This window comes from Thunnus albacares, chromosome 24 (genome assembly GCF_914725855.1).
Source record: "Thunnus albacares chromosome 24, fThuAlb1.1, whole genome shotgun sequence".
In the NCBI taxonomy this organism is placed as follows: Eukaryota; Metazoa; Chordata; class Actinopteri; order Scombriformes; family Scombridae; genus Thunnus; species Thunnus albacares.
Window position 1 is genome coordinate 954,201 of NC_058129.1, and position 15,415 is coordinate 969,615.

General features: G+C 38.0%; 1 protein-coding gene across 1 annotated transcript; it reads right to left on the minus strand.

The window, feature by feature from the left end:
* Positions 1-944: 944 nt before the first annotated feature.
* On the minus strand, positions 945-10,745 carry LOC122976010 (cyclic nucleotide-gated channel cone photoreceptor subunit alpha-like). The gene is made up of 8 exons (XM_044344258.1): positions 10,648-10,745; positions 7,567-7,620; positions 7,312-7,392; positions 5,616-5,672; positions 4,166-4,339; positions 3,370-3,471; positions 3,166-3,272; positions 945-3,070 (listed from the first exon to the last, which is right to left on the minus strand). The coding sequence occupies exons 2-8, from the start codon at positions 7,614-7,616 to the stop codon at positions 1,713-1,715; spliced, it is 1,929 nt and encodes a 642-aa protein (XP_044200193.1). The 5' UTR covers positions 7,617-7,620; positions 10,648-10,745; the 3' UTR covers positions 945-1,712.
* Between the last annotated feature and the right edge of the window lie 4,670 nt (positions 10,746-15,415).

Consider the following 15,415-nt stretch of genomic DNA (forward strand, 5'->3'; position numbering starts at 1 on the left):
GTTGTTAGTACAAAGTACAGCTGATGGTAGTGTCATTAGTTAGAAATGTAGAAATGTTTTCACCCAGTAGATGTTGAGATCTTACACTGGACATGTAAAAACTTTGACCAGCAGGTGGCATTAGAGGAAAAGTAAGGAGATTACTAAAGTTATTAAAATTCATCCTCTAATGACCCTCGATATCTGCACCAAATAGCATCATAGAAATCCATCTCATATTTGTTGAGATATTTCTGTCTGGACCAAGTGTTGATCTGACAGACCAACACTGACATAGGCTTAGACACTTTGGCTCAAAGTAACTAACAAAGTACAGAAAATGCTCCTGAATGTGAACAAAGGTTGACGGGAGTGGCTGGTGTTATCCGCACATTTGAAGCAAAGAAAGTGGATCCTCATGTACACATTCATCTCCAATTATTTACAGGTTTAGGATAAACACAGCATTCAAATGAAATAGACAGTCCTCACTCTGAACTTTGCAAGCTTCTTAATATTTAATGATGCAACGTTAGGACCAACAAGGGCTTCAAATGGATGAACTTCCCAGCTACATATTTTATATAATTTGTCAGCATTTGACTTATATTCTACTGTGTTAATAGTCCCTGTTTAATGACTGTTGTTACTGTTAATTACAAACAGTTTGAATGAATTAGTGACATGAATCAGTATTCAAACATTTATTGTTTAGAAATTCTTAAAATGACAAACTGCCTACTCCGTCACTTAAAAGTCCAGATTCTATAAAAATGCAAATATTGTTCATTCTAAAATTTTAACTGCTTGACGCACTTCACTGAAAGATCCATTCTCAGTATATGTGAACTGGAGGCTTCACACCGGAACACAACTGGTTTACAAACTATTTGTGATGTCACAGATATATGTATGAACATATGAAAATACTTTATGTACAGGTGTTCAACTGAAATGTAAGGTGGGCTCAGAGAATTTTTCCTCCCTCAGCAGATGGATGTGAAAACAAATGCACATACACATTCTGCACAGTGAAGAGAACAACATCACAGCCAAAGAACAAGAAGACAAACATGTTTTTGACTGGAGGGGAACTTTAATTGATTATCACCCGACCTGAAAGTAAAGCAACACCATCTTGCTCAAATCAAGATACAGTCCATACTTTCCCATGATGTAATAAGACTGTAATGGACATAGTAAAAATATGCAACCTTTATTATAAACATTTGAAAATAATTTTACAACTGAGCATCTCAGCAGAATTATGCCATAATTGCAAAAAGCTTCTTGTCTATTTACTTTTCAATTCAAACAGTTGATCCAGGAAATATTATATATATCTGGAGGAAGTGTTGGAAATCCTCCTAAAATGTCAATGAAGAAGTACAGTAAATTACTTTTTTGCCAAACAAATATAGACACTTGTTAATTTGGGCAGTTGTATGTGGGAATGTGTTATTTTTGGTATTTATCAGACCAAAATGATACTTTTTGATGTTCAGTATAAACATTTTTTTTTTTTAATTATTGGTTTATGAAAATGGTCAACTTTCAAGGAAACCATACTATTTTACTGTGTATAGGAATGATGAATGGAGACAAACGCTAACCAGCTGCTGGGCATGACACATTTGGTGGACACTAGTGTGTACAAAGAGTCCTTCAGTACTGTGAGAAGTCCTTTAGTGGAAAAGTCCCTAGGCCTGGCAGTAGTAATGCCAAGGCAAGCTCTACTCATTGTCCACTCTGAGAGTGCGAACCTGGTTTGACATATTACTGAGCCGTTGCTTGAGTTTCCGCTGGGAGGATTCATACTGTTCTGTTAGCTTTCGAAATTTAAGCGACATGACTTCATAACTGGCTTCAATGTGATTGACTTTGTCCTCCAAGTCTTTGGCATCAGTAGCATTGACCAGCGACTCATCTATGAGGTTATCTTTCATAAGGATGGCCCTCCCCTTATCCTCCAGGGCATATTTAGCATCAGGATACTCAATGAGTGCCTCCATCAGATCGTCCTTGGACAAGGCAAACAGGTCAGAGTAGCCCACACTTCGGATATTGGCCGTTCTCCGGTTACCTGCCTTACTGCCCTTGATACCAAGAATGCTAATTTCCCCAAAGTATGCCCCATCACTGAGGACCACAAACTGGGTAACCCCATCATCTGCTACTACAGCCAGCTTTCCTTCTTTGATGATGTACATTTCCCTGCCGATGTCACCCTTCTTACAGATGTAGTCGCCAGGACTGAAAACTTGAGGCTGAAGCTTGAGAACCAACTCAACAAGTAAACCTGCTTCACAGTCTTGAAAAATGCGCACTTTTCTTAGGGTCTCCAGATGTACATTGATGGCAATCTCAGCCTTTAGCTTGTCTGGAAGGTTCTTCAGCACCAGCTTTTCATCACATGTTTTCTCCTCTGTCCAGAGGTAGTCAAACCACTTTACCACCCTTACCTCCAGGTCTTTGGTGACCTTCCGAAATTGCATGTACTGCTTGATGGAGTCAATCTTAGCCTGGAACTCTACACGTGCAGCATTCATGTTGGAAATCATGGCACCAACATTGCCTACAATTGTAGCAAAGATCAGAACCCCAGTGAGGAAGTCAGCTACAACAAAAAAGTATTCAATGTCTCGAACTGGGGGCGGTGTCTCACCAATAGTGGTCAGGGTAAGTGTGGACCAGTAAAAGCAATAGATATATTGCCTGGCCAGTCGAGAAAACTCAGGATTCTTCGAGCCTGGATATACCCATGTGTCTGAGCCAAATCCAAGCACCTTGGAGATGGCAAAGTAGAGGCAAGCATTCCAGTGGATAATGATGATGATATAAAGTACAAGGTTACCAATTCGGAAGATGTTAGGGAAATTGGTTCGAGTTTCAGTCCGGTCAAAGAACTCAAAGAGTCGTGCTAACTTAAAGAGACGGTTGAACCTCCACTCTGGGTTGTCAATTCCAATTGCGAAGAATATAATATCAGTGGGAAAGATACTTATGACGTCCATTTTGAACTGTTGTGTTTTCATATATTTTTCTTTCAGGACCTTCTCATCCCTTACTAGCAGCCCTTGCTCCAGAAAACCTGTTGACATGCAAGAAAATGATTAGCATTAACATATATTCAAAGTCTCCTGTAATCAAAAACTTCACACATTAAGCAAAGTTCTCCTCACTGACCTGTTCTAGCTCTCACAAAGGTGTCAATGTAGTAGAGGACATCTGAGATGTGGTCCAAAACCAACCACAGTGTTGTATTTTTATACTGTAATTCATTAAAACAAGCCCTGTATGGAAGCAAAGAAGATGACAAGATTGACCATCAAAAACCTCAATAAAAATATGGTAAACAGGAAATGAAAAATGCCATAAATAAATTCAGACCTGGCCACCAGCAACATCAGGTTGTAGAACACTGGGACAGATATTGTGCACAGCCAGTAGTAGTACATATCTGTGGCGGGATCCATGATCCACACTTCCTTTCTGAATGAGAAAATTTTTGTTGTTGAAATGATTTATACTCAGCAAAGTAAGGTACTGACAAAGGTTGTTGGTATCAGTGCTGAAGAATTTCAAACTATGTCCAGTCTTACTTGTACTGGAAACTGCTCTCTGTGTACAATTAAGTTCTTCTGGCAAGGATTAGAGAAATTTGTTTTTCCAAACAAAAATGTGATTTTTGGACACTTTATCACACCAGGTCCATCTATTTTTCAATATTATTATTAAAAATTATAAATCAAGTACACCAAGCTGTACAGGCAAGCATACTACTGTACCTTTAACATTACTGTCAATGTTACTACAACTAGTGCTGCTACTGAAGCAAATTTCAAAACCTATGATATTTATACATTACTTTGAGTTATGACTCAATTTGAGAAACTTAGCCCTGAATGTTTTTGACATACTGAGTCATCTCTGTGTATTGACTAATGAACATTAGATAACAACATTCACGCAAAAGCTTGATATTATGTCTTTATATTTGCTCATGTCTGATACTTAGAAAGAGCTCTTGATATGCAATCTTCATTTCAACCTTTTTAACTCTGCTGTCATTGGTGGGCCCAACTTAACAAACTCATGTTGACAAACTGTTCTTAAAGATACCAAATCTGTCAGGCTGTAAAATGATGCACAAATTGCAGCCATAAAAATAGTATGAGGTGCTTACGGCTCTTCCTTCTTGTCATCCTTTTTGTCATCCTTTTTGTCATCTTTCTTGTCATCTTTCTTGTCATCTTTCTTCTCATCTTTCTTCTCATCTTTCTTCTCATCTTTCTTCTCATCTTTTTTGTCATCTTTCTTATCATCCTTCTTGGGTTCGTCTTTCTTCTCATCTTTTTTGCTGTAAATGTTAAACAGAGACAGGTGAGGTGAACATGTTTTATCTTGTTGTCATGCAGTAGTGTCAGAGAGCCTGAGGGGGGCACTGTGACACAACTTACTGTATATTGCAGGTGGATCGGTCCTAATGCTCGGAGAACTGAATCACTGACCTCAACTGACATTGCCTATGTGATCAGTATAAATGAGTGCAGGAGCATGCTGTATGAGGAATGGGACAGCTTTATGAGGTTACATTGCCTGGAAAAAGTAATTTCTCTTTAAAGCAAAGTGTTAGGCTCATAGTTAATATGCAGTTTAATATTGTAGTGTTTAATGTAATAGGGATACTTTGATTAAAGAAGTTGTGGGACAGACTCTTATGGACGTATCAGGAACATGTAGAGTGTGTGACTCTGTGAAGCTGGACATTGGGCCCAATTGTATATATAGTCACAACAGAATGATTTCTGGTAATGTAACAGATTCTGTTCTTATCTGTAATATTTCATTACATCATGTATGAAACTGTTTGACTTTTATCAAAGCAATATTGTACCAAATTTAATATTGTAAATTCATACAGTTGGGGGATTTTGATGATTTATAGTAATGGGGAACTGAGCTTCAAATTAGGGTTAAGAATTTGAAATCACATTTGAAGGCCCATTGATGGTGAGGTCAGTTTGAGTATCTGTCCAACACTTTGGTCCAGAGTTAGATATGTCAAAAACTGAATAGATTAGCATGAAATCTGCTGTGCATATTTGTTGTCGCCAGACCATGAACCCTATGAGCTCTATGATGTTACCAAGAGGCAAAGTTTTCATTTGTTTCCAATTGACCAACTCATTTGGTCCATAACAAAGCATCTCAAAATCTCACGGCTGGGCTGTCTTTCTTTGAATGTTTATGCTGCTGATGTTAGTGACCCTTCTGATCTGTCCTCTAGCACCACATATCAACATCTACAGGACAGATTGCCAAGACATTTTCTGAGCACACTCATAGGAAAAACACTATAAATTTCATTGACCAATGGCAATGAACCTCGTATTTTTATACTGGAGAGACTCTAAGTGTGTATTCAACTAATGAACAGTTTGTTATGACAAGAAAATCATATTTCATTGCAGTTCTTCAAGTGCAGTTCACTGTTGGCTCTAGTCTCTATAGTAGTATATAGTATATAAATCTGCTGGAGCAGATGGGACACTATCTCTATCTCAATGTAATCAAGTCTTGTGATTAAAGGTATACTGGAAAACAAACACTGACAGATGATCCATATATCATACCCATCATTGTTGTTGCAGTTGTTCATGTTTTGTGCGGCCACGGGCCACCGACCACCACTAGAAGAAGAACAAATAATCGCATGAATTTGTGACCAAGACATGTAGCAACTGACATCAACAGAAATGTAAGAAAGATTATCATTCTGAACAGCTAGAACAAATACTGTGACAGTGTGTGTGTGTCTATAAATCTGTTTACGCGCAATGTGGGGACAAAAAGCAAGTCCCCATAATGTAAGTCAATAATTTTAGGGTGAATACTTGGTTTAAGGTTAAGGGCAGGTAAGGCTCAGGTTAGGGTGTAAATAATTGTAAGTCAATGTAAGTGAAGTGATGGAAACACGACTGTGTGTGTGTGTGAGAAAGAGAGAGAGAGAGAGAGAGTGAGAGAGATAAGCATTTTATCATGCACTTGTGTGTGATGCTATATCCAGGTGTTACAGTTTGCTCTCAGTTAGACTTGGTTGAGGGCTTTGTATAGTTTGTTATCTGTCATTAATAATATTGTCTTTTGCTTACTAATGGTCAGTTAGGCCTACATCTGATATTTTTCAACAAACAAATGAAGTCAGCCAATAAAACTGGCATCATACTGTCATGACATGTAACAGAAGATAAATAAATATAATCACATGGGCTGTAGATAAAAATGTTGCTCTCTACTACATATACCGACATATACCTGGCCTGGACTTGGAGTGATGCAAAAAACAGCATTGGAAGCAAAGAAAATGAGTGGTGTGCACATTTAACATTCAAGTCTGCATACTGAATTTTGTAAACTTAACTGTCATGACTTTGCAAACATTTGGACCTACAATGTCTTTGTCAGGCAAAAGGAGACCTTCTTTGCCTTTTCCCAACCACAGCTCTCATTGCACACCTGGCCATCTGAGGAGAGGAGATCTCTCTTTGAATGATCTCTCCCTAAGTTTCTTCAATTTTTATTCTTTCCCCACGTTACATTAGATCTAGTGACTAAAATTAAAGGGTATCAATCTAGTACCACATTGTACCAAAACATAGCTCAGGTATCGTGCAGTAGTTGATGATGATGTGCGTGTGGATGGTTGTCCACCAAAATATATTACACCTTAACATACAGTACTTTGCTCTGGTTGTCTCGGGGTATGACAAATTGGTTAGTTCAGCCTTTCCAGGTTTAGCAAAATTGTCTGTCCCCGAGTGAATTCAGCTTTTGTTTAAGACACTTGATGTAACAATTTGTACATTTCATTGGATGGTATTCAATGTAATAATATTCTTTTTCACTTTCATTGAATTCTTTTTGGTGAGCAAGATATCAGAATGTGTGGAACCTTAAATTGTGCTGAATACCAGAATAACCAGAGTTGCCAGTGAGTTGTGCATGACTATAGAAAACTGTCAAGTACTGAAAGATAGAACTGAAGGCTTGGTCAGATTAGCAGTCTTGTTTACTTATAATTAGAATTGATTGTGTATCTATGGGCTTCCACAGGGCCAGTTCACCCAGCATGTATAATAACTCAATCTATAAACAGACTTCTGGGCGGTTGTAATATCCATGGCTGTTGCCAATCCAGGCGTCTTGCATCTAATTTTTTTTTTTTAGCAAACTAATTTTCCCAAAACTTTTCAGTTTCAGACACACATAGTATCGTCCTCCAGCAGTCTCCAAGATACACTAGGATGTGGTTGCCGGTCTACAACTCACCTGTCCTTTGTCCTCTGGCTGCTGAGGCTGGACTCTGCAGGGCCAACACTGCTCCTCCCAGAGTGCATCATGTTGGACAGCCTTGGAAAATAAACCAAATTGACCTTATTAGTTTATCAGCAAATGAGGGGGGACTGGACATATTAACACATAAATATACACCTAGGATTTGTTAAAATAAACAGGAATCTCAGTTGGTAGAGTGTAGGTTGTACCAGGTATGGAGACATTCACAGAGTCAGTGGTGAGACTCACCTGGACAGAGGTCCTGTCCCAGCTAAGGATTTGTGATCCTGGGCGTCCATCAGCCTGGAGACACAGTGCAAGACAGTTGGATAACAGTTAAAAGTCTAAACTGTGTGTTGCATCTTGTTCCCTGACCGTGATGTTCTCCTCACTGTGCAGAATGATGTATGTGCAGAGTTTGTTTTCACATTCATCTGCTGAAGAGGGAAATATTTTCTGTGCTCACATTAAATATCAGTTTAGTTAACCAAGCAGCTTTATCATAGTGACACAAGCTCTCTGCTGCAGATCAGATTCATTAAAACATCATCACATGAGTTTTAGCTTTGCTTGCTTGTCTGTTTTTTGCCTGTTTTGCCTGTTTGAGTTGCTGCTACGTTGCACTGCTCTTCATTTAAACATTATGGCTGTAACATTATTATTATTATTAGTAATAGTAGTAGTATCATCATCATAACCTTCACTTAATCAAGTTGTCTCATTGAGTTCAAAATCTCTTTGTAATTCATTCCATTGATATGGCACAAAGTACTTGAAGACAGTCATCCCAAGTTTAGTATTTACACATGGGCTATATAGAATTAAACATTTATGTAAGTGTGCATGTCTCTCTTGTTACCAGTGAGGACCACCCTACTGTTTCATACAGTGTATTTATCTCAGCAGCACAGTGACATACTTTAATACTGGACAGTGTCAGTGTAATCTAATAAGTCTCTGCTCTTGGAGAATTTAACACAGTACTGCTTTGTTCACAATGACACTTCAGTAACAATCACAGTGTCTTATAGTAACATTAAGGCCTGTTTTTCTGTGGTACTATTATTAGTGGTTCATTCCACTCAAAGACGCTCTGTAATATGAACAACTGCTTTATAAATGCAGCATACTGTTACTTGTGCATACAAGTCAGACACATGAGGATGCCACTTTCAGAGTGTGCCTTATTTTTAGAGTACTCTATTTGGGGTGTGTTTATGAGAAGAATTATTTGCACTTCCAACTGATGTCACATTTGCAACTTTGTGTTTTTTGTCCTTCTAAAAGCACTTCACAAGTTGTGATAATTTTAATAAAGCCACAGTCCATGGAAGTTACTTTTAATTGTTATTTAACAAGCTAACTTTCTCTTGTTTGCTGTCCTTTTCTCGCTCCTCCATGTTGAAATGCAGAAAACATAAAGGATCATTTTTGAAAAGTGAACAAAGTGACACCTGTTTTTATTGTCAGTCAGCTAGACACAGTGTTACCTTGACTTAAAACTCAATACACAGCCAATACACTCTGTGAGACTGTGAAACATTCAATGCCAACATTCAATGAAAGCAGTGCACTTAAACATAGGTGCACCTTGGCACCCTTTCTCTTTTTGATATTCAGGGTGAGGACATTAAAGTTTTTCAAGTGTGTCTTAAAACAACAGTCAGGTGTCCATATGAACACTGAAAGAGGTTTTCCTATTATTACTCCTGTTCATACTGGCAATTAAGAGATCCATCCTTTAAATGTGCTTTCAGTGTAAGTGACGGGGGTCAAAATCTTTGACACTAAAAAGACTGTAATGTTGAAAGATGTCTGTTTCAGTTGGATGGCTGAAGCTTCATATTAGCTTAAAACAAACGTTTAAATACATTTTTGCACAGAAGGAGGTCTGTGGATTTTGTCCCCCATCTCTTACATTGTAAGTGCATTATGAAGGGATCTTCTAATGGTCAGTATGAACAGGAGGAATGATTACAGCAAGAAAAACATGTTTCAATTCCATGACTATTGTTTTACCACTGATTTGGTATAGGTTTTATTTGTCACATGCTCATTCAATATGTGCATCATGCTATTTGCAGACAATGTTGTCTGTTTGGTTCAGTCATCTCTGCTAAACACTGGAGTATCATGCAGGCAAGTGAGTCACACACAAAGCACAGGTGAGACTAATAACATTAACAATGCTCCATTCTAGAATTATTGTAAGGCACTGCAGTGATTGATCATGTTTTTAGTACCTGTATTTGACAAGTCAAAATGTCTGCTATAAATGAGGTAAATTCAACTTTTGCTTTACTCTGCATTGTTCCACCTGGTAATTTATGCTCCCAGCTGCCTTGGGAGCAATTGAGAGTCCCCAGGAGATGACTGAATAATGATTTCTGGGCTGCTCTGCTTGGTAACAACCATGCAAAAGACAAGCACCTCCAACATGTTTGAATCAATTAAAACACCCAGGTCTTAGTCATTAAGTCTGTCTCTCTACTGGTTTTGATTTTCACCGTCAGATTTAATGCTTTTATGTTTTATCAGTTTTATATTCTGGTCATTAAGAAACATTATTTAATCTTAATTGTATTTCTAACAATTGAAATTACAAATAAAGTTAATCTTGATACTACACACGTTTGTACATACAAAGCTTAAAGGTTGGTGTCACAATTTTTCACGTGTCTTCAAACAACAGTCAGGAGCCCAAATGAACAGTGAAACATGTTTTTCATGCTGTAATCATTCCTCCTGTTCATACTGACCATTAGAAGATTCCTTCATAATGCATTCATGATGTAAGTGATGGGGGACAAAATCCACAGTCCTCCTTCTGTGCAAAAATGTACTTAAAAGTTTATCTGAAGCTAATATGAAGCTTCAGCGTCCAAATGAGTCAAATCAAGCAGATATCTTTCAATGTTACCATCCTTTTAGTGCCAAAGTCCCTTTATTCATAGTCCCTGTATTTATAGTTTACAGTATTGTATATTTGGTTTTCTGTCCAGCCTGTAACAAACATACATATACTGAATATAAAGGCCCTTCAGTTGCAGTGCCTACATCCATACCAGTCAAAATGATGATTCAATATTAGTCCTGCTGATTTCATTAACAGTGGACTATAGTGAAGTGACAGCTGACTCTTGTTTGTGTTTAGTCCCATTAGCTCAGCATGTTAACTCAAATCCTTTTCTCCCAGATTACAACGGCTTAAATTAGAATTTTCAGTCCTGTGTGACTTGTTCAACTCTAGACTCAGAGTAGTTTCTAATTCTCCTTCTTCATATTGAAACACTAACACCGGCCAGAATCTACTATGTAAACTTAGTTTACCTGAATGTGAGCGATGACGATGATGAGCAGTGCAGACAGTGAGGGGAAGTCACGATGAGCTCTGCATTAATCCCATGCTGCTTCTTGTCTGTTCTCCCTTGTTCACATCAGACATGAGACTGTCAGGAGATCTGTTAAAGTATGTAGATCGTTCTGTGAAACAGGTGATATCTGTCTTCTAACAGGAGAAAACAGTCATGCTTTCTATTGATGAGATCTTCCCCTGCTCTAGAGGAGCTCCTTCTGTTCATCCACTCTGCACCACCTCCCAACAGAGGATAAAGGGAGGGGAGGAGGAAGAGGAGGAGGGAGGAGACACTGTTTTCTATGCCTTTAAACAAAAGTAGCTGAGAATCAGCCAGATACAGCATATCAATATCATGACATATTTTGGATATGAAATCATGATACAGCTTACCTTTGTTGGATTTTAAATGCTTATTTCACTGTCCAACACCAGTTTTATCACCGTGTCAAGTTTTCCATGTGTGTAAATAAGCTCTAAAGAGAACTAGCCACATCTAAATCTCCAAAATGTTTGCAGACCAAACTTCACTCCGCATCTACCTGCAGAATGTCCCAGCAACAGAATAATAATAGTAGTTTAATTATTTTGTGTAAATATGAAATTATTAGTATTTTTTTTCTTGTCTGTTCTTTCAATTCTACAATTTAACTAGTATCCCACCACAAACTAATTCAGTTACAAAGCAGTTTACAGTTTCTGCATAAATGTTTTAGCGGATATGACTGTTGTACTTAAAAAAAATCGAATTGCTCAATGATAATTTAACTTTGAAAACAAAAGGCAGTTAGTTTTCATAAAGTAGTGAAATGAATGAAAAGCAAAGTCTGTCTGGACAGAAAAAACACATTTGAAATTACAAACAGCACAGCATGTTATGATAAAGTCCTCATAATAATATAAGGTATTTGTGATTCAGAATGGTTTCAATAGGATGAAAAGGGAAGCTGCACCATTATGTCTTGACTTGATTCATTTTATCCAAAAGGAAACTGATATGCAGAAAAAGAACATATGCAATAACAATAAATCAGTGACATAGTCCACACATGGCAAATACCCCATTACCAGTGACACCATATATGATATCATACAATAAAAGCAGAAGAAAACAATGCAGAAATAAACAGTGCAGAATTCTTCACAACCAGCCTGCAGTGCTTACACGCGCACACACAACTAATGTTAGCATTAGTGCAGAAGCAACAAAAACACACTATTTTAGTTGTAGTGCTAATGAGAGTTGTAATAATTCCATGTGCATAACTCATGTTTGCAGAAGGGCATATGAACATGTGTCCCCTGCTGCAAATCATGTATGTGTTTTATAAATGCTTGATGGGATCAAGTGGTTTCTGGCTCTGTTACTGGTGGAATGTTGTTATTTACAGTCATATTCAGGAGGGTATATATATATGTAGACATACAGTATAAGTATGACTGGGTAGATAAAAAGGACTGACTTGAGTTGGAGCCACCTATTTATTTATATCCCTTCCAGTCTGGGTAAATCCTCTTAGTGTGTGGACAGCTAAAGTGAGACATCAGACTCCACCTACAGAGCAGGACAATCCTCCAGCAGCCTCAGCTTATCTGAGCTCTGCTTCAAATGCTTCCCGCAGCCTCCAAAGCTTTAACCTGGACTCTGAGCTCAGAGAACCTGCACTGCTGTGAAAGTGAGAGCAAATGAACAGCTCAGGTAGAGGTGTGACAGTCCACGTGCAGAGAACACACACTCTGGTTACACCGGTCAGTGCTATGGTCTTCTTCAAATTCACTTTTATTGATTTTGTCCAATGACAGCTGAAGAATATAGAAAAGGCCCTATTGTGTGTTTACACCACTACACTCTGGATTGATGACTCTCTCAATTTCTCAACACACATCCATAAACTCCAAAAAAAAATGAAATCGTGCCTTGGTTTCCTGTACAGGAACAAATCCTGCCTCACACACAATTCCAAAATCCCCTTGATTCAATCTTGCATACTACCACCTTTTGACTGTGGTGGCACCATTTACTACTCTGCTTCTACAACACACTTCCTGGCCAAACTGCACATCAAAAGCACTGTTATATACTTATTTACAAGACCCTGATCGGACACACCACCATATATCTTACTAAACTCATCTCTGTCTTGCAGTCTATCTAGAGTCTACGTTCCAACAACTTCATCTCACCGCAGGTTCTGTTAACCCACACTAACTCTGGCTCCAAATCCTTCCAACACTGGAACATTCAACATAACCTTCACCTCACTAACTTTATCACACTGCCATGCTTCTTTAATATACTGATCAATACACTTGTGCGTTCTTGCGACTGCTACTAATTGTTACCATCTGTTTCTATGGATATTTTCACCACTGTTCATATATTCCTGTTGTTGTGACACTCTGTGAATAGCTATGCTTGTAAATAGATATTCTTGTGTTACATACTGTTTATTGTCATTTTGTAATCCTCTTTTGTGGCTGTGCCATCTTGGCCAGGTCAGTATTGTAAAAGAGAAGTTGTTCTCAGTGCTTTAACTAGTTAAATAAAGTAAATAAAATAAATAAATAAATGAAAACACCAAATAGGAGCTGCCAAAATGTTACAGACTACAGGACAGATATGGTTGAGTATCACTCAATAGAGAGAGAGCAGAAACACAACCTGGAATCAATGAGGGAGTACCAGAACCTGATCCAACCAAATCGGTGTCAAAATCACCTTGAAACTATTGCTATACCACATACATACACACATACACACACACACACACACACACACACACACACACACACACACACACACACACACACACACACACACAACTCTAGTACCAGGAAGTTTAACCCGAAAATTTGGTATCTTTGGTAACTTGGGATCTCAACTTCAATTTAAAAACATGAACTCTCTTGCTTCACCCATATAAGTGTTTTCTTCTGTCAGCTTTGTTGCACATGTTACAGTAATTACACATATAGCTCCCATCAATCAGACTAACCAAAAACATCTGTGGAGGTGTGCATGACCTTTAAAAGTAAGTTTTGTCAGTTTAGACAGTGCTTGGCTGACAAGTTCAACATGAGTTGAGGGAGGAACCAGAGGGTCCAGCCAAGCTGAGGAGGATACGATTACATGGTAACACTTGAACTAGAAAATAACTCAATAATTTGGCACTAATTATGGGGCAAACACTAATGTCCTTGAAAGAAGAAGCCCAGTTTAAGATAATAAGTATGTAAAAGCAAAATATTCATTATTCATTTATTAGTGGAAATCGGAGAAGGTGGTCAATAATGCCAATTTTATGTAAATAGCTTTGGAAACAGCCTGCTGGAAGACAGAGGAGAATCTGGATGGTAAGGAAAGATGGATTAAGAGAAATCTGAACAACTTTTGGTGAATAAAATGTCACAGATATATTTAAAATAGACTCAGTATTTATAAAAATTGGGTCAAAAAGGCCATAATACCAGATTGTTAATGTCTACCAATTCATTGGACATGTACCAACTGAACATCCCAAACTGCATGTTTCATTCCAGAAAACTAATTAAAAATGATTTTAAAATGATTATGAAATACAGACCTGTAGAATAAAGCATTGTCAGATCTCCTGAGATTAAGACTGCTGTACTATAGTACGAGTGCATGCATTACTGTACTTAATGTTAGCAGTAACACAATCACATGAACTGGGCTCTTGAAACCTCCTGGGATACAGTCCCTCTTCAGTGGTGACCTCATGCTGCAAGAGTCATAACTGCACTCCAACCAATAAAGTCATGACAGATTCAATAATCCCACCTCACTTATTCTATCAAACTGATTTATGTCTATAATTAAGAGCATATTGGTTTATATATTGGACAGACCTGTTTCAAGAGGAAAGATATGACATTAGTGTAAACAGTATGTTTGTGTTATTCTTGTTGAGTGTGTGCTGTGAGGTTGGTCAGATTAGCTGCTGTAAATGAGATTAGAGTTAATCTGTTGATGCTTGTTGGTGAGCGGACAGAGAAGTAATGAAATGATGGATCACAGTTCACTTGTTGATGTGGCTGGTGTGGAGGGAAATCTGTTACGGCCTGGTTGGCAAATTTATTTCAAGTAGTGTACATCAAAAACTCTCCAGCCTAATGGCAGGGATGAGCGTTCTCTGACAGACTGTCTTGTAATGTTTGTTGATATTTACTTGCAGAATTCATCCCACATGTAAATGTCTATCAGTCACTTTTTTGTACTGCAGTGATAGGAATGTAGAGAGAAATCTGTGTTAGAATTGAGTCCAGTTGCCATGAAAGTGAAAGAATTGACAAGAAATACCCTTATTTCAGAGTGTCCAGATTTAATGAGGCACTAAGCAGAAACTAAAATCAATTTTGTGAGGCATGGTTAAAAGGACAGATTCTGTACATTTCCAGGTCTATATTTTTAATCTGGGGGTATACTGGAATATCTTTGAATGAATTACAGCTCATAAAACTCCTTATTTATCTCATACTGACCCTTCATGCAGCGCCTCAGTTCAGCCTCTGTCTGACACAGGCCGTTTTAGCTCCTGTCTCTTTAAGGCCCTCCTGAAGAGCCCACTCTGTTCTAATTGGTTAGCTTTAGAAGACTACTTCAACAAACCATGAAACAAACTATAGTAGTAGGATTTCACTACTTTCTCTTGTTCTTTACTCCAGATGTCAACCCCTGAAATCCATCTGTACATGTTTGAGCTGGAACCTGATCTGAAATTT